Raw genomic sequence first — 27,388 nt, forward strand, 5'->3', positions numbered from 1 at the left:
TGTCATATCGTAACGCTCATACATTTATCTGGAATAAATGGGGCTGTCCTTTTTGCTTAAAAAATACTATCATCATGAGCAACATTTTTTGCACCTAACCAAACGGTGCTATGTCAATTTAAATGTGGGGGAAAATGACTTCCTTTTACTTAATCCTTATTCAATACATGCAATGAAATCGAGTGGACCCAAAGACAAAACAATTTACATACTAACATTAAATTCCCACACGAATCGAATATCTCATTTAACAAAGTTGTGTGACTATTTAGTTTTGTTGTCGTATGCAATTCATTTGTATTTTTTTGTCGTGTATAATAACGTTCTACAAGTATTACGTTAAAACTTTTATTTTGCATAAATTGTTTTCCTTAAAAGAGTCCTCCTTTCTGCCTTTACACATATAGTGAAATAGAACAAAAATATATGTCATTGAATTCCCTACATATTTTTTTCAATTAAATAAATGTGTTAGGATGGTCTTAGGACCATCGTAGTTAGGACTATCCTAAGATAGCTTTGTTTTACATCCTAAGACATGTCTCAGACACGTCCTAAGACCATCCTAAATAATGTCCTAAGACATATCTTAGGACATATCCTAGGATACTTTCATTGACACGGCCCCTGAACTATAAAAAAGAGGCGAAATATCCTAAAGTGATATTCAAACTCATAAGTCGAAAATAAATTGACAACGCCGTGATTAAATAAAGAACGCGAACAAAACACAAAACACAACATAGAAAACTAAAGACTGAGCTACGTGATCCCAACTAAAAACTGGGGTTGGTCTCAGGTACTTAAAAAAAAAATGAGAATCGTAGATACAAATTCCCTGTTTAAGGTTGTGAAAATTCTTAATTAAAAAGACGGGCTCTCTAATAGAGAACATATTTGTTGACTTTTATGATTGATATTTCAACAGACAGTAGGTAATCTAATGGGAACTAATGGTACGCCCTACTGAACAACTTGCCATTGTAATCTTATTAAGTAGAATAATTACAGAACCTGCCCATTGAGATAAAGAAAAGGTATTTTGCAATCTTACTTTCAGTTATATTGATGATCTACTGTCTTTTAATAACACACATTTCAGCGAGTGCTGTCATATACCACAGTAAACTTGAGAGTAAGGATAGTGCAGTAAAAAGAAGGTCTGCGCCATAATTTTAGCTTTTTTTCTATAATTAAGAGTCACAAATGTCCGACAACTAACTATAATTTATGACAAAAGTAAATATTTCATCTTTCAAAAAGTATGCTTCCCATTTCTTACCAAAAACATAATCTCTGCCCATCGTATGGCGTTTACATATCATGATTAATAACACACACTTTAAAGACATCGTTTACAGAGGTGTGAACTTCACAAAACAAAACAAAAATTGCTCCTTAAACTCATCATAGAAACAGGGATAAATATTTTGTACGCCAAACGAGTGTTTCGTCCACAAAAGACTCATGAATAACAATGGAATCAAATGAGAAAAAAGGTCAAATAAAGTACGAAGTTGAATAGCATTTAGGACCCAAAGTTCAGATTTTTCCCCCAGAGTTAAGAGGAGTAAGGACTGAAATCGACATTACATATAACGTTTACAGTAAACATCACAAATTGATTGGTCGATATTATGTGCAAGTGTCTCAAATCACTAGGACATGTCTTCGGGTTTTATATATTTGGATACCAGAATAGTCGAATTAGCTGTACTTGCATTGTTGCCGATTATGTCTTATTCCCGATTTGGAACTTGTGATTGCGTATGGATTCAGATGGCGGTTGCATTTCAGGAGACGTTAACCTTGTCGACGAGCCCGGACACTCTCCTTCGGTACTGTATGCAATTCTCTAATTCAGTCCGTTACCTTGATTTGTATATTCTCAACTGATTTATGAGATTTGAAAATCTCTTAACTGATTTATGAGATTTGAAAATCTCTAAACTGATTTATGAGATTTGAAAATCTCTATACAGATTTATGAGATTTGAAAATCTCTAAACTGATTTATGAGATTTGAAAATCTCTATACAGATTTATGAGATTTGAAAATCTCTAACCTGATTTATGAGATTTGAAAATCTCTATACAGATTTATGAGATTTGAAAATCTCTATACAGATTTATGAGATTTGAAAATCTCTATACAGATTTATGAGATTTGAAAATCTCTATACAGATTTATGAGATTTGAAAATCTCTAAACTTCTGTTGCCAAAACCAAATTTCATCAACAAAGGTCTTGTAAATACCAAATTTGAGAACATATAGTTGACACCTGTGCTTTAGGTTTAAAACGAAGCCAGATGTCGGTTACGACTAAGTTACAATGTCAAATTAGAATAAAAAAGTGTATTTACAAATATACCGAGCTTGAAGGTAAATTCTCAATCAACTTTCAAGAAGGGAAAATAAATGTCATATTCCTGTATATTGGAGGCGAAGACGTAGGTAAACATTTTAGCAAATGAAGAAATATGAAGTCAATTAGCGTACTTATATCTTTTTTAACGCTTAATTAGTATCCATTATAAAAAGTTTGATACAAATTGATGTTTAATTGGTGAATTCGAGAAGACTATTAACTCAGACCTCTTATCGAGTAAAACATATTAATTTGTGATATTTTCGAAAGTTTTCAATAACAAATGAAGTATTCATCTGTCATACAAAGTAAAACAAACAGACCGAAATACATGTGAATAACTTCTTTCTCTTCCATTTTTTGTCAATGAAATTGTTGTGCAAGAAATTATAAATAGTCATTTCATAAGACATCATGTCTTGTAGTATTAAACATGTATTTTTCAGTATTAAAGCCTTATTGACCCAAAGAGGAAGAAGAATTTTCGTTTGCTTTACTTTCAGACAGTACGAAATTACCAAATTAACTACTTCATAAAATTATACTTCTGAAGATTATTTTCGACTATGCGTTAGTGAACAAGTATTTTTAGGATAAAATGCATACCAAAATTACATCAAAATATTTCAGAATAAAATAATTTTCCAAAAATAAAGTTAATTATTATAGACGTTGAAATCGTTCTTTAGATGTCTCGTTAGATATTTCTTTGCTTAGTACTTTTACTGTACAAAGAGGTATATGTGAAAGTGTTATAATTTTGTTTAATACAAGAGCTTAGCTTAAACTTTAAACTTTATTTTGGTTTTATTTAACGATGTCCTTATTCAGTTTGGGATAAATGAAATAATTAAAGATTATCAAAGAAAATCTGACAAATAATTTGATGATAATATTGTTAAAACTCTGATACTTTAAAATCTAAGTAAAGATTGAAAGATTTATTGATAATGGCCTTTGTGCGAATTAAATGCAGATAAAAAATGTCTTTTTTTTTGGCTTATTCACAAAGCTTTGATTAAGGTCAAAGAAATCATTCAGAGAAGTATATGATAATCTCATCTAAATTTTTTTCAATTTTCAACCTGTATCTATGATGAGTTTCTTCATTATCAAAATGGAGGTAGTTTAAATTTGAATGGTTTACATGATTTCATGATAGAAAGAGTCTACGATATTGTGTCACTAACATAAATATTGTAAGAGGGGAAGGTACAATGTGACCAATTTCACTATATGTTGAAAAGTATACCAAAGAAAATCGTGGTAGAAAGCGAATGACATATTGGATAGCTAATCAACCTGAAATTAGGCTTAGAAAATTCTGATTGTTTGAGAAGAACAATCTGATAAATATCGCCATATCTTATTTAGAAGAGAAAAATCAGATCTTAAGCATACCCTATTTGATATTTTCTCTGTTTTCACTCATTAAAGGTAATCAATCACTGTATTGACGATTAAATGATACATAATACACACCGCTTTTGTCCCTAATCTATTTGTATAGATATTTTGTTAATTATGATATTTGATTCCGAAGGGGATTTAAGACAATCCGAAACGTTAAATTAATTTTTCGGACTGGGATATCTGGAATATATCTACAGGCATTAGATTCAGTCTAACACTGATAATCATATGATACATAATAAGATTTGAGAATTTTATCAATATTGACTGATACTCGTTTTACGGCAGATGATAAATGTTATCTCTAAAACATCATTTTAGCTCAATAGTTATTAACAAGTCTAAAAACTCGAGAACAAGATTGACTACTACAACTATTTAATTGATTATACAAACATGAACCCCGCTTGGCAATGTTAATAAGTTATCGAAACACATATATTAGTAAATACCAACAGGATTTGAAAATATAAGTTAAGTTAAAATAAAACAAAAAAGGAACGATTTTCGTTACCTAGATTTCACATCCAAATAAAATATGGAAGATCTTTTTCTGTTGTCCTATTAGAAAAGAAAACTGAATACATGCCATCTATTGGTGTGAATTGAGCTTGAAAGTTTCAAAACTAATTATGGTGTGTTGATTTGTGCAACTGTTCTTGTAAAATTATCAAGCAGTTCGTAATTGTAGATACAACCCCGTAAAGAATGTCATATTCCCATTAGAAAAAGATGCTGGACCATATTAATTAGTTCACATTAGACATCAACATACTGGAATTCACGATTCGATATTTTTTACTGAATTTTGCAAAGAAAACACCGAAACAAAATGATCGCTGAAGTACATTCTTCTGTTCCTTCTCAATTTAACTGAAGCCCTTCAACAGGTTTTGCTAGCTATAAAACCAGGTTTAATCAACCATTTTCTACATGAGAAAATACCTGTACCAAGTGAGGAATATGACAGTTGTTATCCATTCAACTGATGTGTTAGAGCTTTTGATTACGGACTTTCCGTTTTGAATTTTCAACGTTGTTTGATATTTTTGTTATTTTAAATTTAAAAAAAAGAAAATCATTTCTAGTTTAAACATGTGTTTCAATGACGAGCTTGTCACAACGCTTTAAACCGTAATTTAAAAATTTTGGAATGCAAGTTGTAGATACTAGTTTTGCTAATGACGAAACACAAAATAAAAAAATATGTACTAGTAATAAAGGGTTCTTCTTAAATTGTATAACGAATTTCAAATTGCGACATTCTACGATTGGTTTTCTTTTACACTTTAAATCATAACTTTTAAAGCAACATGAACAATATACCAACCCTAGGGTTACCTACTCTTCCTAAACTTGTGAAACACTTCGTGTAATACTTTTCTACAATCCTTTTCCGAAAATATCCGTTGATGGTGACACAAAGTACAGTAGCAGATTTGTATATTTCTCTTATCTAACCTTTAAACAAAACTTACAAACCATTTAACTTGGCCTTGTATGAAAACTTCAAATAACAGAAGAAAAACTTGTTTTCTCTAGACAAACGCTAAAAGATCAAACTGTTACATATAGAAACAAATCAGATATTGAAAAAGAACCTAATACCAAAACTATAACATGATCAGTCACTACATATTTACATTTCATTTTTGACAAATGGGTTTATTTCATTAATAAACTCACTTTTAAAATCTTTGAAAATGACAAAGAATAAGGATAAGTAGATATGAAAACTTACTTGGAAGATTTTAAATTCTGCTTGTACAAATACAAATTTGGAAAGTGATGAGACCTTAATGAGATAGCGACCGAACAGCACAGTTATAGCTTTACTGATCTTTACTGGAAATGATTTTTCACTATCGAATGTATTATAGAATTTATATATACATATGTATATTTATATTTATATTTATGTAGCTGCTGCGACTTAACTTGATCAACTTCTTTGATCAAAACATCCCACAACTCTTATAACTGCAAAATGTCTAGATTTTTTTTAAAAGTGACAATTAATTTTCTTAATCAATTTCCGTAACCACATTTACTTTTTATTGAAAACATCCCATTCGTAAAAACGTTTAGGAGATCATTCAGTTGGCCATTTCCCATTAAGCCAACATTAATATTGATTCTTACGATTTGTAAAAGAATTCAAACTCTATGTATTAGATGGTTCAAAGGACAATACAATGTCAAAATAGTTTCATTAAACACTTAAACTTATAACGCGTTTTACTTTGAAGCTTTGAAAATATAAGACAGAAAAACGGAAGAAAAAACAACCACGCAGACGATAAAGTTTTATTTTATCTAAGTTGTTTTTCACTTACGTCATGAACACGCCTTTCATGAGATAAAAAGGTCTGTATACCTCGAACAAACTTTTATTGTGTTATTTAGAGTAAGAGAGGCTTCATGACCACTTGTATGTGTTTGTTTCACTGATTTAGTCAATATATGTACGGAAAAGATTTTTGTTTGGAATAAGAAGGACGTATCATATTCAAGCTTTTTATCACTTTAACAGATATCTTTAAAACCGCTTTAGCTAAAATATTGCTCATGAAAACAATATTTATGAATTAATAAACTAATAAAAAGATACAAATAGATAAAAAGGAAAATAAATAAATAAAAAGATAGATAAAGAATTAATTGATAAGAAGAAAAGATAACTCCAAGAGGCCAACACAAACTCTTATTCTTAGAAGAACCCACAACAGATAGCATGACCAACAGATGAATTGACAACAGTCCAGAAACACTACACAGAGATTCTGAAAACACAAAGAGCAGCATGAACCCCGCAAAAAATCAGAATTGAAGAGAACATTTTCGACAGGGTAGGCTGATCCTACTCCCACTGAGGTTCCTCATGTACATATCCATTTATATTTTTAAGTTTCTGGAATATTACTGAACGAATTCTTTCAAAATAGGTGGCCACTTTTACACTTATTTCGATTTTTTTGTCCTGAACCAATTCAGGAAAATGGGTATTGTTATATTATAGTTTGTTTTTGTGTGTGTTACATTTTAATGTTGTGTTCTGTTGTGTCATAGTTCTCCTCTTATATTTGATATGTTTCACTCAGTTTTAGTTTTTAACCCGGATTAGTTTTTTTTCAGCGAATTTATGAATTTCGAACAGCTGTATACTACTGTTGCCTTTATTCAGCCACATAACCACTTTGATTCATTTATACCGTGTTTATGTATAAAAACGAAGTCTATGACCCTACTATTAGTTTTGATCCTTAACACGAAAATGTATGTATCATCGCCATATCAATTTTTTTTAAACTTTCACTTGGTTTTTTTTAACAAATTTAAGAAAAAAAAATCGCTATTTTTAATGCTTTCTATACAAATATACATTTAGTTTGAAAGAATTTATTTCAATCATATTTAACAAAAAAAAATTAAGTAATAAATGTAATATTTTGTTAAGATATTTTAAGTTATAGTTTGACGATTAAAAGTTGTATGCAAAAGTTTACTAGTTTTTGTGACATAGACCATTCACTAATCCTTGACCCTTTACCTTAGATTCACGAATTATATCCATTCTCGTTTTGGACACAGGTACGTTACGACTAACGTAATCATGTTTTATTCTTTTGCATGGGTTTGTAAAAAATGATTTTGAGATAAGACAATCAGACAATACAGTGTTCTACTATGGATATAGTTTTGGTTTTAATGTCTAATATCAGTTATGCTTATTTTTATCTGTGTCTTGCTCAGTTAATTCTGTCAAAAATGCAGTTTTCAACAATTTATACTCATGTTCATATAATCAGATTTGACGCTGTCTGTACTTAAATCTAAAACATGCAGTCAAAAAATTGTCAAGATTACTAAACATTCCGCAGCATGAGTACAGCATCGACAATTTTAATTTTATACATTTTCTGGCGTTTCTCCTACATGTAGCAATGCACTAATTATATATAAGAAGATGTGTTATGAGTGCCAAGGAGACAACTCTCCATCCAAGTCACAACAGCAAGCTTTAAATGGCCCTTAAAATGACTAAAACAACATTCAAACGGGAATACAAACGATATAATCTATATTAAAAACGAGAAACATTTATAAACCACAACACCTAGTAACATAGACCTTTTATGATTTGCCTATAATTTCGATATGTTGAAAATTACTTAACGAAACATTTCGATTTAGATCAAAGATTGTCATTTTGATTATTAGTAGCAAAGAAATATCAAATGTTGCTACTATAGGTTTTAAACGTTTTTCTCAAGCAAAATATCACCAAAACCTATAATGGTAAGAATTGACTGAAGATATGGTCACTCCTGGACTTCTCATATTTGGCAATAAAACCGTTACTAAAGTAAGGCGTCCCTTTTTATTTGTTATGCGGGATGTATATAAAGTATTCAATCATGTCGGGTCTCGTGTCGGGTCGTTTAGGGACGTTTAAATCCGATACCTGATGCCTCGTATTAAGAATGTATAATACCATTCTCTGTATAAATGTTAATGAACTCTTGCAATAATCCTCTTATTAGTTATATGTGGCTTGTTGTAAGGCAATGTTTCAGTTCCTATCTATTATCCTAACCCTTATTTCTAGTGGCAGTTTGAATTTAACAACGTTCGTCCCTTCTATCTATTATATTAATTGTTAATCAGTTCTAGTCATGAAAAGGCAGTAGAGCCAATTTCCCCAGTAACAGCCAATTTTAACTTGTGCTTCTTTAACCCACATGGTCAAATTCGAGACTTTGTTAAAATATACTGACACTTGAAAACTACGAAACGAAGCATAGTTTTAATCATTAACTTAAAGTTATTTTCAGCATTATATATAAATCTAATCAAACTTAAAGTATTTCAGATTAACAATGATTTTTAAGACATTTTTTAGGGGAGAAGGGGGATGTTCATTTTATATGATTTCTGAAAACGTTTGTAACACCGACACTTCCTTAAGCTGCCGATCAAATGTTTGTTTTGTAAAGAATGTACTTTGTATTCTTTTCGCCTTATTTATTTAAAAAAAATGTTTTGTTAAAAAAATTGCAGTATTGAGTTCTTTTATATGTTTATAAGTTACTAAAAATATTCAAAATACACAAAGTAAAGCTGCATACTTTTGTTATTTGGACAATTAAAGGCATTTTAAAAATGGCCCTTACATGAAATATTTTCGAGAAAAATTAATGATTACGACAAACTTTGAGGTGAGGAATTGAGTCTATGTTAGGTTTTTTTTCATTCTTAAAACTTTATCGTATCAACAAAAGTAACTTATCTTTTTTTTTGAATAAATTATCATTAAATTTTATAAAAAATAAAAAATAAAATAGATTATTTCGCGTTATCCCTGATCAATTCTATAAAAAAAAAAACAAGATAAAGGAGTAGGTCCAGTAAAATCCCTTTTTGGTCCTAAAATATAGCAGATTTATAAAATTGTTTAAATGTTAACTGTTATTTATTTATTGGAAGTAGAATACTTCTTCTTAAATATGGGCGGTTTTTCACAATACAATGACCATATATCGGATACAAGCTTCATTAAGTCATGCTAAATTACTAAAATCTTCACAATATTAGCATTTCAGTTAAATTAAAGACGGTTTCCGTCTTCAATGGAAGTGGCCGCATTTGTGTTAATTTTTAATATTTAAATGTAAGTTGTATTTGGTGATATTAAATAACATATGTAAAGGTTGAGGATGAACACGGATGCGGCCACTTTCATTTTTAGCAAAAACCATCTGAAAAGTGACATATTATGGCATATTTGATAGATTTTTCTAATTTAAGCTTGAAATTGAGCTTATTTAATGTTAAAATCAGTTAAAATCTTTCACGTAAACTAAATGAATCGACTAAAATAGAAACTTTTAAATGTGTTAAAAGTGTCCAAAATCTTTTGTCAGATGAACTAGAAATTTGAGGCCAAATTCGGCCGTTACCGGACCTACACCTTTAGCTTTCGTAAATATTGAAACGATGTTAATACTAATATGACATATAATTTTTTAGTAGTTTGCAATTCTTTTTTGACTTTACAAACTTTATGTCATAAATAAAAGCAAAACAGCTGTCAACCCAGGATACAAATGTTCGAACAGTGCAGTATTATTGTCTAGCAGCAACACCAAGAGGACTTGAAAGATGTTAATCTCATTATGTGTCTACTAAATTGTATGCTCAAATTATCAAAATTTTATACAGCTGTGAAAAACAACTGTAGAATGACGCGTATTCGAAGTGTACATTCTAATAAGTTTCAGTGATTGCGGATTTTAAAATGTTTTTTTTTTGTTATTTTGCTATTACGTTTGTTTTTTATTTGTTTTACTGTGAATTTAAGTTATTTGTTTATTGTTTTATTCATGTCAATACCACATTTACCTTTATTTATATTTCTGTAACAACAAAATAAACTTACCTTGACAGGTACACATACTAGCACAAGTAACAGATCAGCACAAGCCAAACTTAAAAGGAACCAGTTGGTAATACTTCTCATCCGAGGAAAGTTAGCGATGGCGAAAACAACCAACAGGTTTCCAATTAGACCAACAAGTCCAGTTATAACATAGAAGGTAACTACAGGTATAAACTCCTCCAATGGTAAGTGGCTTATTGCCTCTTCATAATCATAAGTGTAATTATAGAACGTATAGTTATAATAATCATAGTCTTCGTAGTTGTCCATGGTGCCAAGTCTTCTGAAGTTTCTAAGTATGTGTTACATAATATATACTTGTTCCCTCATTATAAATCTGTCAATCCTAGAACTCCCGGTAAGATCACATTAGAATTTAATATCTACTTTTAAGTTTGTTTCGAGACATCGAATTCATTATCACTTATCTTGACAGAGCATGTATGTACTGTTTATTTTTTTCTCAAAATTGAATTGACAGAAAGTAGCATTCAGAGTTTAGATAAGATTTCCAGAAGTAGTAAAACTTGCAAACACAGAGCAGCTTTGTTTCATCAAGGCCGACCCCTACAGCGATGTCATCAGTGAGGTCACATCACCGCCCTTGACAGCTCGTTAACATCCAGTTTCCACTACTGTTCTAGCTTATCGTGTGACAATCATTTCTCTGATAAGCTAATGTATGTGAAAGCATATCGACCGTTCGCCAATAGTACGGCTTCTGTACAGTACATAAATATATATTGTTTGTAAATCGTAATTATTATCTGCAAAAAATAGGTGGAGAAATATTCTGTTATAGATTTTTGATATAAAGATGAATTATAACTTATTTTTCTGCTAATCTAATGTCGTCATTCTGATATTTCTGTTGATAAAGATAATAAAATTTTGAATTTTAAATTAGATCCGTTGTGTGTTCCTCCTTTCTAGAGAATATTCTGACTTTTATCATAATTTTCGATATAAATCATAGGAGGTTCTTAGTATTTTTGTAATAATTCCACGTGCTACCCTAGTGATAAAAATCTTTTATCTTTCAGCGACAGATTGTTTATTTTAACTATGATTCAATTATTTCTCTGCTTTACATTTTCGTCATTATTTATTTTCGTGTAATTATTTATTGAAACAACATTTGTGTTGTTAGATTATCAATTTGTGTTACTTTTATTTTACTTAAATAAAATTATTATTCTTAGTTTCTTCAGTTACTAAACAGTTACTAGGCATGTACGCTGAGCTAGATCGGCTTTCATTTTAATGTGTTTTGAAGTTATTCGTTTGAAAATAGTTTGTCAACACTATACATAGTGATTAAAATGCAAACTGAGTGGCAGTGATTTTTTTTCTTTCAATTTCAATGACTTTTTAAAAGATGGTATGAAGATAAATGCCTGGTGCATATTTCTGTGCAAGCGACACGTGCTCGTTAGGTACGCTCGAGCTGAGTTCTATATATATAATGCATACTGCGACGTCTTCATGTATCTATAAAAACAACACTTGCTTATAAGGTACATTCGAGCTGAGGACTAATTGCTTAATGTTTATATTCAAAAACGTCAGTACGCTCCAACTGAGCAATATATAGATAATACATTCTGCGACATCTCCGTGTATCTTTGACAACGATACGCGCGAATTAGGTACATTCAATCTGAGTACTATATTGGTAATGCTTACGTCGACGTCTCCGTGTATTTTTAAAAACACACGTGCTTATTATGTACGTCAAGCTGAGTACTACCTGGATATTGTTTACTGATACGTCTCCAATTATATATTTCAGAACGACATTATGTACCCTCGATCTGTGTACTATATAGGTAATGCATACTGCGAAGTCTCCGTGTATCTTTTTAAGAAATCTTTTCTATCTTTTTTAAATGGGATCTCCTCGTGAGTTCTATACAAACTATCGGTTGAGAAGTAAAGACATAACAACAGTTGCTTTAATCACGCAATAGTTTGACAAAACGTGTTTTGGAAATCTTCGTGTTTTAGATTACACGAAATCAGAATCAAGATAAAATTTAGAAACTTCTAGTCGCATAAGAATTGTATTTTTGTATATTGTGTATAGTTTGGAGTGTTTGTACATTCCTATTTTATCTCTCTTCCCCAACCCACAAAGAAGATTTTGTTTTTGCATGATTTTGGTTCGGAAAGAACCAGACTTCCCCAGACGTTTGAAACTTAAGCCACAACCATCTCTTACGAGGTTGTGATGAAGAGACAAACAATTTTTACAAGGTTTGAACCATTGGGGAATAACTGCTTTCAATATATGAAATTAAAGTACCACATTTTTTTCAAGGCTTTGATATTGAAATCAAATTTGTTACTTGTACTTGTTTGCTTTATAAATATTTTGATATGAGCGTCACTGATGAGTCTTATGTAGACGAAACGCGCGTCTGGCGTACTTAATTATAATCCTGGTACCTTTGATAACTATTTACTTTAGGTCAAATGGTTGTTAGCACAAGTAAGAATTTCAGTTCATTGTCCGCAGTTCATTGCAAATTACATATTTTCTTGTGTTGGTATTTTCTTGTGTTGGTATTTTCTTGTGTTGGTATTTTCTTGTGTTGGTTTCTTGTGTTGGTATTTTCTTGTGTTGGTATTTTCTTATGGGTGGGTCTTATATAGACGAAGCGCGCGTATGGTGCATTAGATAGTGGTAGGCCTGGTTTCCTTGATTACAGTTAGCATGTCGAAATTAGATATAGGAAGATGTGGTATGAGTGCCAATGAGACAACTCTCCATCCAAATAACATTTGTAATGTTTATTTGTGTATTTCTCTGTCCGTAATGTTCTTGCATTTATGTGTACTGTAGTCCTGTCATGCAATTTTAACATTTTAGTGTTCTTATTTTAAATGCTATAAAAGCGAGAGGTTTGGCTTGCCGCAAAACCAGGTTCATCCCACTATTTTTTTTATTAAAACGTTTCTGGGTGTGTTGCATTGTCGTTTTTTGTTGTTGTTGCACTTCAGTGTTTCTGTTGTTCCGTTGTTTTCCTGTTATAGTTGATGTGTTTACCTCAGTATTAGTTTATAACCCGGATTTGTTTCATTCTCAATCGATTTATGAATTTCGAACAGCGGTATTCTACTGTTGCCTTTATCTATGTATTTATATGATTTAAAGGGTGCATTACAAATAAATTTACGCGCGTTTCTTATAACGATATTTGAAAGGTGACTTTGCAATAAACATGTTGCAAAAAGCAATCCATTACATCAACAGAGTATAGTCTGCCTCACCCTATTATAGGATGTGATATTGAAATCATATGTTTGATAACAAAAAGATAATGATTTTAAAGTTTGTTAAACGAAGCTGCAATTCAAATAATACACGTGAAAACAAATTCAAAATGCAGAAAACAAACTAATAAGCAATGTTTACATGATAACCTTATCATTTGATAGATTATCAGGTGGACTTTTTACTTGTATGTTGTTAATATGATATCTCTTTCATGTTATTCTTTGCTTTTTTCCCCATTTATTAGATTAAATGAAAAACACAATGCAAGGTATGTAGTTTGATCAGTTGAAGAAAATCCGACAAGACATATATTCATCATTTTAATTTGATCAATATTATGCTTGAATTAAGTTAAATTCAATCATATGGTATTCATTGAAAACACACTTTTATTTTCTGACCATGCACATCATTTATGTTAATAGGTGAAATAAATATATTGCCAGAATACACAACTTTTATTAATTTCTTGCTGGTAATGAACATTATTAGATTTGATATAAAAATAAAACCCACTGTATCCCTATCTATAACAGTTTTCTAACAGTATGCGTGTAAGCAAGAACATTAATTGCAGCATGCATCTACATTAATAAATTCGTATTAATTGTAGATTTGATATAAAAGTAACAACGAAAAGTATGTTTAAATGAGGTCATCAATAATAAATACAATATAAAAGTTAAAAAGAGAATATCCATATTTTTCTACCTTAATAAGGTAGAGTTTGCTTTTTCATTTGTGTGTATGTTTGTGTGAAATAAATATCGTTTTACTGACACAATATGTCCTAATCCTTATATTCCAAATATATTAATTGAAAATAGGTTACTGTAAACAAATTTTAAATTCAAAATAATTTACAAGATACAAATAAATGCAAAAATAACATATTTATGGCAAACATAGAGTTTCTGTGTCTGTTTCGTTATTATGTTTGAGGACGACAAAATGACAAAAACTCCTTCTAATGCAATTTTCAGTCATTGACGCCTTCTTAGTGTTATGAAGATTAAACTTTCCACACATGTACAATTTATAGCACCGCAGATAAATTTTATATATATAGTTCTCATAAATCTATTAAAACGTAGACTAAGTTTTGCTACTTTTGTGCCTATTCTTCAGCAGGTCGTTAATATTTGACATTGCATATGCTTGGATTTAAAAAGAATAGCTTTTAAGATTTTTATGACTAGTGGTCATAGACTATAATATTGAAATATGTTGTCGATAATAGGATGCCGTGGAAGTATTTGAAACGAAAACAATTCAAAGACAATCAGTTGACCGCATTTTACTAGACTGGATGGTGCGGGAACAATTAACCCTTAGTAATTGTGTTTTTAAGTGTGTTCCGAGTTTCTTAATAATTGTTTTTCTGTTTAAGGTTTTCTTATTGCTGTTTGTCTGTTCGTCTTTTTTTTCTAATTGTCTATTGAAAACTTAGTTGTGTCTTTTCTCGACTAGAACACATCATTCACTCAGTGTTAGTGCCTGTATCGGAGTGTGATACAAAAATGCATTAATTTGATAGGCTTACACAACACCATGAAATGCAATAGCGACATTTCCATTGGTTATATGTTAGGCCATTTGTGACTTTCAAAAGTTAAAAGGATGCAAATTTCCTCCAACATCGTAGTGATTTCTTTCATAAGATACAAACACGCACATTTTCAGCTACTGATTTTACTTTTGTTTGTAAATTTTATTACAGTCTGAAGCGTACCAATGGTCAACAAATGCTTTGACACCCTAACACAACATATGATGCCTTTCGTTATCATTTCTATAATTATACGTGCAAATTTTAGGACTATTACGCACAACTGTGTTAATTTATTGTGTTAATGAGGAAAGCAATGGAAAAAAAAAATAATAATAAACCCAGATCTTTCCTATGTTTCGTAATATACATTTCCATATCATATCTTAGCCATCCTTCAACTGTTTTAAACATCGTTACACACAGATGATCTTGACACATTCACATCTTAGTCGTCTATTGAACGGGACACTTATAGCTTAGCTCTTATTCGTCGTAAATAAAAAAAAAAAAGTCATATCAGATCTGAGCTATCCTTCGTCTGATGTAAATATCGCCATATTCAGCTCTATGTTATCTTCAACTCTTACATACATCGCCTTTCTAATTTCGTCACACCAAGAACTTAGCTATAAATCGTCTGATGTAAATATCGCCTTATTCAGCTCTATGCTATCTTCAACTTTTATATACATCGCCATTCTAATTTCGTCACATCAAGATCTTAGCTATCATTCGTCTGATACCTTGTTTACCATCTCAGATCTAGATATCCTTCGTCTAATATATTATCGTCCAATAAATATATCATCACTTCAGATATGAGCTATACATCGTTTTGAATTAAAACCTCAACATTTTCAGATCTTAGCTATCCTTGATATATACATTGTCGTACTCAAATATAAGCTATCCTTTTCTAATGTATACATCGTCACATTCAGATCTGAGCTATACATAGTCTGAATGAAACATTAAAATTCAAAGATCTTAGATAACCTTCGTCTAATAGTAAGGAGTTCTTCCATGATTTTCTTCGATTTTTCTTGATCTTTGAAAGATTTTAAAACAACTGGGATGGATTTAAAGCTTGATGACCATGTGAATACAAACTTTAACGTTTCAATGACAGATTTGACAATGTGCATATTTCATTAGTGAGAAAGAAGATAGTTATCTATTTATGAATGTTTATGTTATAAAGATTTTTAAAACTTCGTAAAACTCGTTATTAACTTTGATTTTGATTAGATTAGATAAGGTAAACTAATAATAAAATATAAATAATAAAATAAATGAATGAATCTAAATTGAATCATATTTCTTACCTTGAAGATGGCAGTATGTATGTTAGATTAATCATCAGATAACGATGTGTCAAATTAGCAGATCATTTCTTCGGCAAGGAATTAACGAGGCAAAAACAACTGTATCGAGGTATATGAAACGAAACTATAATAAAAAAAAAAGGTAAGCCAACATAAAAAAGGGCATGTTCATATTATTAAATAAAACCTGACCATTATGGGATATTTTTTTCACAGATATGGATATTTTCTAATGGTCGTGACAACAATTCTGTCCTCTTCCTTGAACTATGATCTACGGAATAAGACTTATCCCCATTTGTATTTTCATGAACAACACGACGGGAACCACATGTAAATGATGATCTACTAATCCACAGGAAGCACATCAAATAACACAATGGTATTTGCTAAGGTTCGTTTTACATGTTCTTTATGCGTTGTGTTTTGTGTACGTTTCGTCATATTTCGGTTTTTGATGTAGCGATGTCAGTCCGTGTTCGACTTACGAGTTTAAATACTGCTTTTGTATCTTTTGCATCTTTTTAAATATGTGTCGCTGTCCGGACTTGTTAAGCATGTACTAGAACTTTTATTGGTCGATTATGGTACTCATAGGAATATGATATAACATTTAAAAAGTTGTATTTTGAAAGATTTCAACCTTATAAGTAACAATCTCCTTTTTTACGTTGGTTTTGATAGATCTCACATTAACATTTTAACATTTAAATCAAATTGATTATAGATACCGATACCATAACTGATTATAGATACCGATACCATAACTGATTATAGATACCGATACCATAACTGATTATAGATACCAATACCATAACTGATTATAGATACCCATACCATAACTGATTATAGATACCGATACCATAACTGATTATAGATACCGATACCATAACTGATTATAGATACCGATACCATAACTGATTATAGATACCGATACCATAACTGATTATAGATACCCATACCATAACTGATTATAGATACCCATACCATAACTGATTATAGATACCGATACCATAACTGATTATAGATACCGATACCATAACTGATTATAGATACCGATATCATAACTGCCTTTTGCTTGTGGTTAGGACCTGTTATGTATTTCCAAAACCCACAGATGTTTGTAATAGCATAGTGTAGGATTTTGTGATAATGAACAGTTACTCAACTACATCCCCGTAAGGGCAACTTTATCATGTATGAAAGGCATTTGTTTTATTCATTATGTTTGACTTCATACTTTTCCATGCTTATAACTCCTTCACAGAACTTTTAAGGCACCAATACTGTTTTCTTTATGGTTAAAATAGAAAATAAAACTTGAATCATTTACTCAGACAATCATGCACCTCTGCTGATAGAATGTTAGTCTCCGATGGTATTGTATTATATTAAATAATAATATTTATAAACAGATAATATTATTTAGGACAAACTCATGTATATGGAGCAGTTCCTTTTTTCATTTGATCATGCTTAAAATATTTTCAACGGACTCTGGTAAAATGAAAAGTAGTTTTCTCTTTTATCTCAAAAGAACGAAGAAATTGCAAAAAGTCTAGAATCTCAATAATCACGTAGTACGGCTAAAACAACAAGATGGGAAACAAATTATAAACGTCAGAATATTTTTATTTTGTTGCACAATGATGATCTTTATTTTGAGCAAAAATCAAGGACCTCTGATGTAAATCAGACAAGCGATTACCTATCACATGTCGATTTGTAACTAGAATACATGCTTTTTGTGAAATATTGGCAACGAAAAAGATGTATTAACATGATCTGACATGCTTTATACATTACTGTTTAAATGTATGTTTTATGTGATACTTTGCAGGGTTTCTAGAGTCAATTTTGCACTCTTGTTGAGATTGGGGAAAACTTAATGTAATTTTTATCCTTAATGCAAATTAGAAAGCTAGACAAAATGTAATTTATATATTTTATAGAGACGTGTATGACACTCCTAGTATTTTATGGACTATGTACCGACAGTAAATGCATTACGTACTTCATTTTAGTGGGTTTTTTTTCTAATGAAGACCCAATGCAAATTCTTTATTAAATTTGATAAAAAAGCTGTTACAATAAAAACACAAGAAAAGGTTAGAATGAAGAAAAATCCTAATGTTATGCAGGTTTCTGTGTTTTGGAATAGCGGCTACATCCAAATTACAAAAAAAGTTATTTGTTATGATGTGCCCATACTTTCCAAGTCCAAATTATACTCAAAAATTGATGCAAATCAAGGAAAATTTAGAAAGTTTACCAATTATACTTATTTTGTCATGAAATGTTGCCATGTTAGCTTTTCTTTATTTAAAATTTGTTTTCATATTCTTAACGCATTTTTACCTTAGTCATACTTAGACAAAATCATACAAATAAATGAACATATCGGCAAGACGAACAGTTAGGTCCCGTCAAGTAACTCGACTGTATCTTATAAAAGCATCCACCTAATGTTACAAATATGTTGTCAACAAGTAACCGAACATGTTTTTATTTTCAGAGATCGTTTTGTATCAACAGTTTATTACCTTAGCCCTGTGTGTCCTTTCTTACATAAGATACCTATGAAGTTAGGCCTCAATTCATACGGTGGATAAGTCAAATTTATTATACTATTGCACGTGGATAGAGTCCATCGTTATTTGTACCTAGGCGTACCTTTTGAAATATGTAGCCATCTTTAACTAATAACTGTGCTTTGCCGAAGAAATGTGTTCTCAGGGAAACCAACTCTTATGTGAACTAGACGGCAATTTATTGATTACTAGTAACTAAGATTAACATTAATGAAGAAAGCAAAATAACAGAAACACCAAAACCAAAGGAAAATCAAAATCGGAAAGTCCCTTATCAAATGGCAAAATCAAAAGCAAAAACATATGAAACGAATTGAAAAAAACTGTCATATTCCTAACTTGGTACAGGAATTTCCGTAAATGGAACATGGTGGATTATAAAAGCGACTGTCTTTCCAATCATAATTACCTTGATAGAGAGTTGCTGCTCACAAAAAAGCTATTTAACCAAGGATTCCAAATGGTGAAGTTAAACTCGTGCCTTCCTTCGTAAATTTTACAGACACCATCACAAGTTGGTTGAACGTTATGGAACATCCGTTTCACAAATTATATCGGATGTGTTCCTTATGTCGTAACTTCCCTTTGTACGAATGTGACCTACCGAATTAAACTATTAACCGGGTGTGTAATAACATGAGCAACCCCACGGATGTCTGAGGTGGAGCAGAATCTGCTGAACTTTACAGAGTACCTGAGATCACCCCCAGTTTTTGGTGGGGTTCGTGTTGCTTATTCTTTAGTTTACTATGTTTAGTCTTGCGTTCTATCATTTTTCTGTTTGTAATTTTCTGTTTTAGCCCTGACGTTGACAGTTTTTATTTTATATCTATGAGTTTGACTGTCCCTCTGGTATCTTTCGCTCCTCTTTTATACAAGTGAGAGGTTAGACTAGCTATAAAACCAGGTTTAACCACCATTTTCTACATAAGAAAATATACGTATTACAGTTTTTATCCATTCGCTTGATGTCTTTTGTCTTTTGATTTTGCCATTTGCTTATGGAAGTTCCGTTTCACGCATCAATGTAAATATAACGGAATTTGATGAGACTGTCATTAAAGTGAGAGGGTTAGCGCTATAGAACCAGGTTTAATCCACCATTTTCCACATTTGAAAATGCCTGTACCAAGTCAGGAATATGACAGTTCTTGTCCATTCGTTTTTAATACGTTTTGTTTTTTTGATTTTGCCTTGTGATTATGGACTTTCCGAATTTATTTTCCTCTGAGTTCAGTATTTTTGTGATTTTACTTTTTTTTTTTAGAATTCTCCTCGGAGTTCGGTATTTTTGTTATTTTATTTATTAAACCTGGTTTTATAGCCAACTTAACCTTTCACTTGTATGACAGTCGTATAAAATTCGCATATATTGACAACAGTGTATGACGAAACCAACAGACGAATAGGTAAATATGTCAAAAATATGGGTACAACAGACAACATGGTGTTATGATATTTATCAATTTTAAACATGTAAAAATAAATAGCATATAGACGAAACACATAGTCAAATATCAAGACAAAAGTACAAAATATGACCACAGCATAACACCACATTGGCAAAATGCATAGAACCGAGCCACAACAAACGGATATTACAAAAATTGGACTTTACAGTAAAGGTCAATAATTTGCAAAGACAAATAAAAAAATACTATTACATGTCATTAAGATGATTAACAACGTCAGTACCTAGAATCTATACTTCAAGACCATCATGTCTTATTTAAGAAGTTGATACATTATCTTTATCAACAAGGTCTTGATAACTTCCGATGACGTTTTACTAAAAAAAAAAAAAAAGGACGAGACGTTCTTTCACATGACCTATGTTAATCAAATTTCTGCTCAGACACTGGTGACGTTTTATAAAGTCTTGGTATCAGGTTCAAACTCTTGATTACCGAATTGAGTTTGGAAATATATATCCCATGTGTAGGTGAAGTTGGTATATTGCTACTAAGAGGGGGACTGATAATTTTAAATATAAGTTTTGACCAACAATGTATTTTTTATTTTGTGTTTTGATTTTCTTGGTTATATATTTGATACTAGGTTGTGCTTTATATTTCTAATCTGATAATGAATTTACCATATAATGCTATTTAGAAAACAAATGGTATTGAAAATCTGCAGTTTTCTTTTCAAATAGATTTCAATTAGTACACGTTTCATTTGCTTAACTAAAATGCATAAATAATTTGTTAATTTATATCAGGAAATATATTTGTAAATCTGCTATTGCCTGTAAAATCTAGAAATAATTTTCAAGTCATTTATTTCATTAAAAACGTTAAATCATAAAAAGAAAACTGTTTATTCCGATTTAGATATCGAATACTTCAAATAATCTGTCATAACACAACAAGTTGTAGCATATCATATAAATAACAACTGATTTTGTTTAACCCAAAGGAACGCATGATGTAATAATGGTTTTTACATCCCAATAATACGAAAATAATAGCCGTGTTTTACACTTAAATGAACTGAAATTTAGTTTGAATTAATATTTGTCTGGTTTTACTTTTTGACATTTTTTTTCTCAAAAGTGATTTTGATGGCACAAATATGGAATCCATGTTATAGAAAAAACTGAAATAAAACGGAGTAGTGCTACAAACTCATTATTTATAACTCAAGTCCACTATAAATTGATATTTCCTTTTATGTAAAAATCTTGCTTTATAAAGAATCTGCTGAACTTTACAGAGTACCTGAGATCACCCCCAGTTTTTGGTGGGGTTCGTGTTGCTTAGTCTTTAGTTTTCTATGTTTAGTCTTGCGTTCTATCATTTTTCTGTTTGTAATTTTCTTTTTTAGCCCTGACGTTGACAGTTTTTATTTTATATCTATGAGTTTGACTGTCCCTCTGGTATCTTTCGCTCCTCTTTTATACAAGTGAGAGGTTAGACTAGCTATAAAACCAGGTTTAACCACCATTTTCTACATAAGAAAATATACGTATTACAGTTTTTATCCATTCGCTTGATGTCTTTTGTCTTTTGATTTTGCCATTTGCTTATGGAAGTTCCGTTTAACGCATCAATGTAAATATAACGGAATTTGATGAGACTGTCATTAAAGTGAGAGGGTTAGCGCTATAGAACCAGGTTTAATCCACCATTTTCCACATTTGAAAATGCCTGTACCAAGTCAGGAATATGACAGTTCTTGTCCATTCGTTTTTGATACGTTTTGTTTTTTGATTTTGCCTTGTGATTATGGACTTTCCGAATTGATTTTCCTCTGAGTTTAGTATTTTTGTGATTTTACTTTTTTTTTTAGAATTCTCCTCGGAGTTCGGTATTTTTGTTATTTTATTTATTAAACCTGGTTTTATAGCCAACTTAACCTTTCACTTGTATGACAGTCGTATAAAATTCAAAAATATTGACAACAGTGTATGACGAAACGAACAGACGAATAGGTAAATATGTCAAAAATATGGGTACAACAGACAACATGGTTTTATGATCTTTATTAATTTTAAACATGTAAAAATAAATGGCATATAGACAAAACACATAGCTAAATATCAAAGCAAAAGTACAAAATATGACAACAGCATAACACCACATTGGCGAAATGCATAGAACCGAGCCACACCAAACGGATATTACAAAAAATGGACTTTACAGTAAAGGTCAATAATTTGCAAAGACAAATAAAAGAATACTATTACACGTCAATAAGATGATTAACAACGTCAGTACCTAGAATCTATACTTCAAGACCATCATGTCTTATTTGGGAAGTTGATACATTATATTTATCAACAAAGTCATGATAACTTCCGATGACGTTTTACTAAAAAAAAAAGGACGAGACGTTCTTTCACATGACCTATGTTAATCAAATTTCTGCTCAGACACTGGTGACGTTTTATAAAGTCTTGGTATCAGGTTCAAACTCTTGATTACCGAATTGAGTTTGGAAATATATATCCCATGTGTAGGTGAAGTTGGTATATTGCTACTAAGAGGGGGACTGATAATTTTAAATATAAGTTTCGACCAACAATGTATTTTTTATTTTGTGTTTTGATTTTCTTGGTTATATATTTGATATTAGGTTGTGCACTATATTTCTAATCTGATAATGAATTTACCATATAATGCTATTTAGAAAACAAATGGTATTGAAAATCTGCAGTTTTCTTTTCAAATAGATTTCAATTAGCACACGTTTCATTTGCTTAACTAAAATGCATAAATAATTTGTTAATTTATATCAGGAAATATATTTGTAAATCTGCTATTGCCTGTAAAATCTAGAAATAAATTTCAAGTCATTTATTTCATTAAAAACGTTAAATCATAAAAAGAAAACTGTTTATTCCGATTTAGATATCGAATACTTCAAATAATCTGTCATAACACAACAAGTTGTAGCATATCATATAAATAACAACTGATTTTGTTTAACCCAAAGGAACGCATGATGTAATAATAGTTTTTAAATGCCAATAATACGAAAATAATAGCCGTGTTTTACACTTAAATGAACTGAAATTTAGTTTCAATTAATATTTGTCTGGTTTTACTTTTTGACATTTTTTTCTCAAAAGTGATTTTGATGGCACAAATATGGAATCCATGCTATAGAAAAATCTGAAGTAAAACGGAGTAGTGCTACAAACTCATTATTTATAACTCAAGTCCACAATAAATTGATATTTCCTTTTATGTAAAAATCTTGCTTTATAAAGAATCTGCTGAACTTTACAGAGTACCTGAGATCACCCCCAGTTTTTGGTGGGGTTCGTGTTGCTTATTCTTTAGTTTTCTATGTTTAGTCTTGCGTACTATCATTTTTCTGTTTGTAATTTTCTTTTTTAGCCATGACGTTGACAGTTTTTATTTTATATCTATGAATTTGACTGTCCCTCTGGTATCTTTCGCTCCTCTTTTATACAAGTGAGAGGTTAGACTAGCTATAAAACCAGGTTTAACCACCATTTTCTACATAAAAAATGTCCGTATTACAGTTTTTATCCATTCGCTTGATGTCTTTTGTCTTTTGATTTTGCCATTTGCTTATGGAAGTTCCGTTTAACGCATCAATGTAAATATAACGGAATTTGATGAGACTGTCATTAAAGTGAGAGGGTTAGCGCTATAGAACCAGGTTTAATCCACCATTTTCCACATTTGAAAATGCCTGTACCAAGTCAGGAATATGACAGTTCTTGTCCATTCGTTTTTGATACGTTTTGTTTTTTGATTTTGCCTTGTGATTATGGACTTTCCGAATTGATTTTCCTCTGAGTTCAGTATTTTTGTGATTCTACTTGGTTTTTTTTTAGAATTCTCCTCGGAGTTCGGTATTTTTGTTATTTTATTTATTAAACCTGGTTTCATAGCCAACTTAACCTTTTACTTGTATGACAGTCGTATAAAATTCAAAAATATTGACAACAGTGTATGACGAAACGAACAGACGAATAGGTAAAAATGTCAAAAATATGGGTACAACAGACAACATGGTTTTATGATCTTTATTAATTTTAAACATGTAAAAATAAATGGCATATAGACAAAACACATAGCCAAATATCAAAGACAAAAGTACAAAATATGACCACAGCATAACACCACATTGGCGAAATGCATAGAACCGAGCCACACCAAACGGATATTACAAAAATTGGACTTTACAGTAAAGGTCAATAATTTGCAAAGACAAATAAAAGAATACTATTACACGTCATTAAGATGATTAACAACGTCAGTACCTAGAATCTATACTTCAAGACCATCATGTCTTATTTGGGAAGTTGATACATTATCTTTATCAACAAGGTCTTGATAACTTCCGATGACGTTTTACTTAAAAAAAGGACGAGACGTTCTTTCACATGACGTATGTTAATCAACTTTCTGCTCAGACACTGGTGACATTTTGTAAAGGTTTAGGTATCAGTTTTAAACTCTTGAATACCGAATTGAGTTGGGAAATGTATATCCCATGTGTAGGTGAAGTTGATATATTGCTACTAAGAGGGGGACTGATAATTTCAAATACAAGTTTCGACCAACAATGTATTTTTTATTTTGTGTTTTGATTTTCTTGGTTATATATTTGATATTATGTTGTGCACTATATTTCTAATCTGATAATGAATTTACAATATAATGCTATTTAGAAAACAAATGGTATTGAAAATCTGCAGTTTTCTTTTCAAAAAGATTTCAATTAGCACACGTTTCATTTGCTTAACTAAAATGCATAAATAATTTGTTAATTTATATCAGGAAATACATTTGTAAATCTGATATTGCCTGTAAAATCTAGAAATAAATTTCAATTCATTTATTTCATTAAAAACGTTAAATCATAAAAAGAAAACTGTTTATTCCGATTTAGATATCGAATACTTCAAATAATCTGTCATAACACAACAAGTTGTAGCATATCATATGAATAACAACTGATGTTTTCAACCCAAAGGAACATATGATGTAATAATGGTTTTTACAGGCCAATAATACGAAAATAATAGCCGTGTTTTACACTTAAATGAACTGAAATTTAGTTTAAATTAATGTTTGTCTGGTTTTACTTTTTGACATTTTTTTTCTCAACAGTGATTTTGATGGCACAAATACGGAATCCATGTCATGGAAAAAAACTGAAATACAACGGAGTAGTGCTACATACTCATTATTTATAACTCAAATCCACTATAAATTGATATTTCCTTTTATGTAATAATCTTGCTTTATTGAGCATATCGTCTTTGAATATCGATAATGGATAAAAAAAAAATCACAAAAATACTGAACTCCAAGGAAACTTCAAAACGGAGAGTCCCTAATCAAATGGCAAAATCAAAAGCTGAGATATAAAGATTCATTTAAGATTGAAATATCTTTTTCAATCAACTTTTTTTTATTTTTATTTTTTTTAATTTGTCACAGGCATAAACAGTAATGTTAAAGATATCATGGAAGTACATTTTTCTGTAAAGGTTTATAAGATATTGATATATTAAACGCAATGTTGCTATCTAACTTTAACTTTGTAGTTGTTTTTCATTCACAAAACCTAGTTGTCAGCTGTATTTTCGACCTGTCATATATTGTCAAGTTGTTCATTCAAAATTCCTAGCAAACTTTTTTTATTTTCATTTGAATTAGGTCATAGTGTTAATTCATAGTATTACCATATACATAATATTCTCAATGACATATATTCACCAGTGATTTACAATCATTAGCAGGTGTCATTTGAACAGTGCTATTTTTTACCACAATAAGTCGGATTTCAATTTAATAAAGTAATTTTTCTTTTTACAGTTACTAATTGGGTTTCATCTGTATATCTTAACAAACGTTCAAATAATTGAATGATATATATTGGTAAAATAGTACCAAGCTTATAATTACAAGCATCAATTAGTAGCTTACTGATGTTCAAATCTATTCAATGAAAGAAGAAGCTTCAAATAAATAAAACAAACTAAAATTAAAATGCATCTGTGTAGTAAAATTGGTACCGGTAATGTTACTACTAACAATGGGTCTGGACCCTTAGTCCTCGAGGATATCACAAGCCCAGTAACAAGCACTTCGGTTCTGGCACAAAACATATAGAATATAACTCTCTAGAGCAAAACCTTGATTCCTTTCCTTGATAAGCTCTCCAATTTCTGTATACTGGTACATTTTTTTTTTAATTTAACATATTTACACCTTGAGCATCACCGAAGACACATTGATTGATGAAATGCTAACATGCTGGTACCGTTAATGCACTGCATAGTTAGTGTTGTCCATTATAAAAATTAAAATATTTTGTATGTATTTGTTTTTACGACTCAAAAGAAGACATCTTCAATGTTTAAATATGCTTTCGACGATAAACTTGAATAAATCTCCATGATAAGAAATACCATATTGACAAAGCAGTCGGTAGAACTTACCACAGTAAGAATTGCAAATAGATGCATCGATAAAGAAGTCGACAGAACTCGCTTTAACGAGAAATTCCAAAATATGCTTATAAGTAGAACTGCTTTTAGGATACTACAGGATACTTAAAGGATACTACAGATACAGTTAAGTCGGCTTCATATCTTGACTTACATCTAGAAATTGACAATGAGGGTCGGTTGAAAACAAAACTTTACGACAAAAGAGATGATTTCAGCTTTCCAATTGTGAACTTTCCATTTCTAAGTAGCAACATTCCAGCAGCACCTGCATACGGGGTATATATCTCCCAATTGATACGATATTCCCGTGCTTGCATTTCCTATCATGATTTTCTTGATAGAGGTTTGCTGCTCACAAGGAAGCTATTAAACCAAGAGTTCCAAATGGTGAAGTTGAAATCATCCCTTCGTAAATTTTACGGACGCCATCACGAGTTGGTTGACCGTTATGGAATAACCGTTTCACAAATGATAT

The 27,388-nt window shown here is 30.8% G+C and overlaps 1 protein-coding gene across 1 annotated transcript in view; it reads right to left on the bottom strand.

The window, feature by feature from the left end:
• LOC139503485 (allatostatin-A receptor-like) overlaps window positions 1–10,875 on the bottom strand; it is a 39,294-nt gene extending 28,419 nt beyond the window's left edge. The window contains exon 1 of the mRNA XM_071293277.1: window positions 10,224–10,875. Within this exon, the coding sequence (XP_071149378.1) occupies window positions 10,224–10,493 (270 nt within the window). The 5' untranslated portion in view covers window positions 10,494–10,875. The remainder of the gene's footprint in view (window positions 1–10,223) is intronic.
• Window positions 10,876–27,388: the final 16,513 nt, after the last annotated feature.

Source organism: Mytilus edulis, chromosome 1 (genome assembly GCF_963676685.1).
Source record: "Mytilus edulis chromosome 1, xbMytEdul2.2, whole genome shotgun sequence".
Taxonomy (NCBI): Eukaryota; Metazoa; Mollusca; class Bivalvia; order Mytilida; family Mytilidae; genus Mytilus; species Mytilus edulis.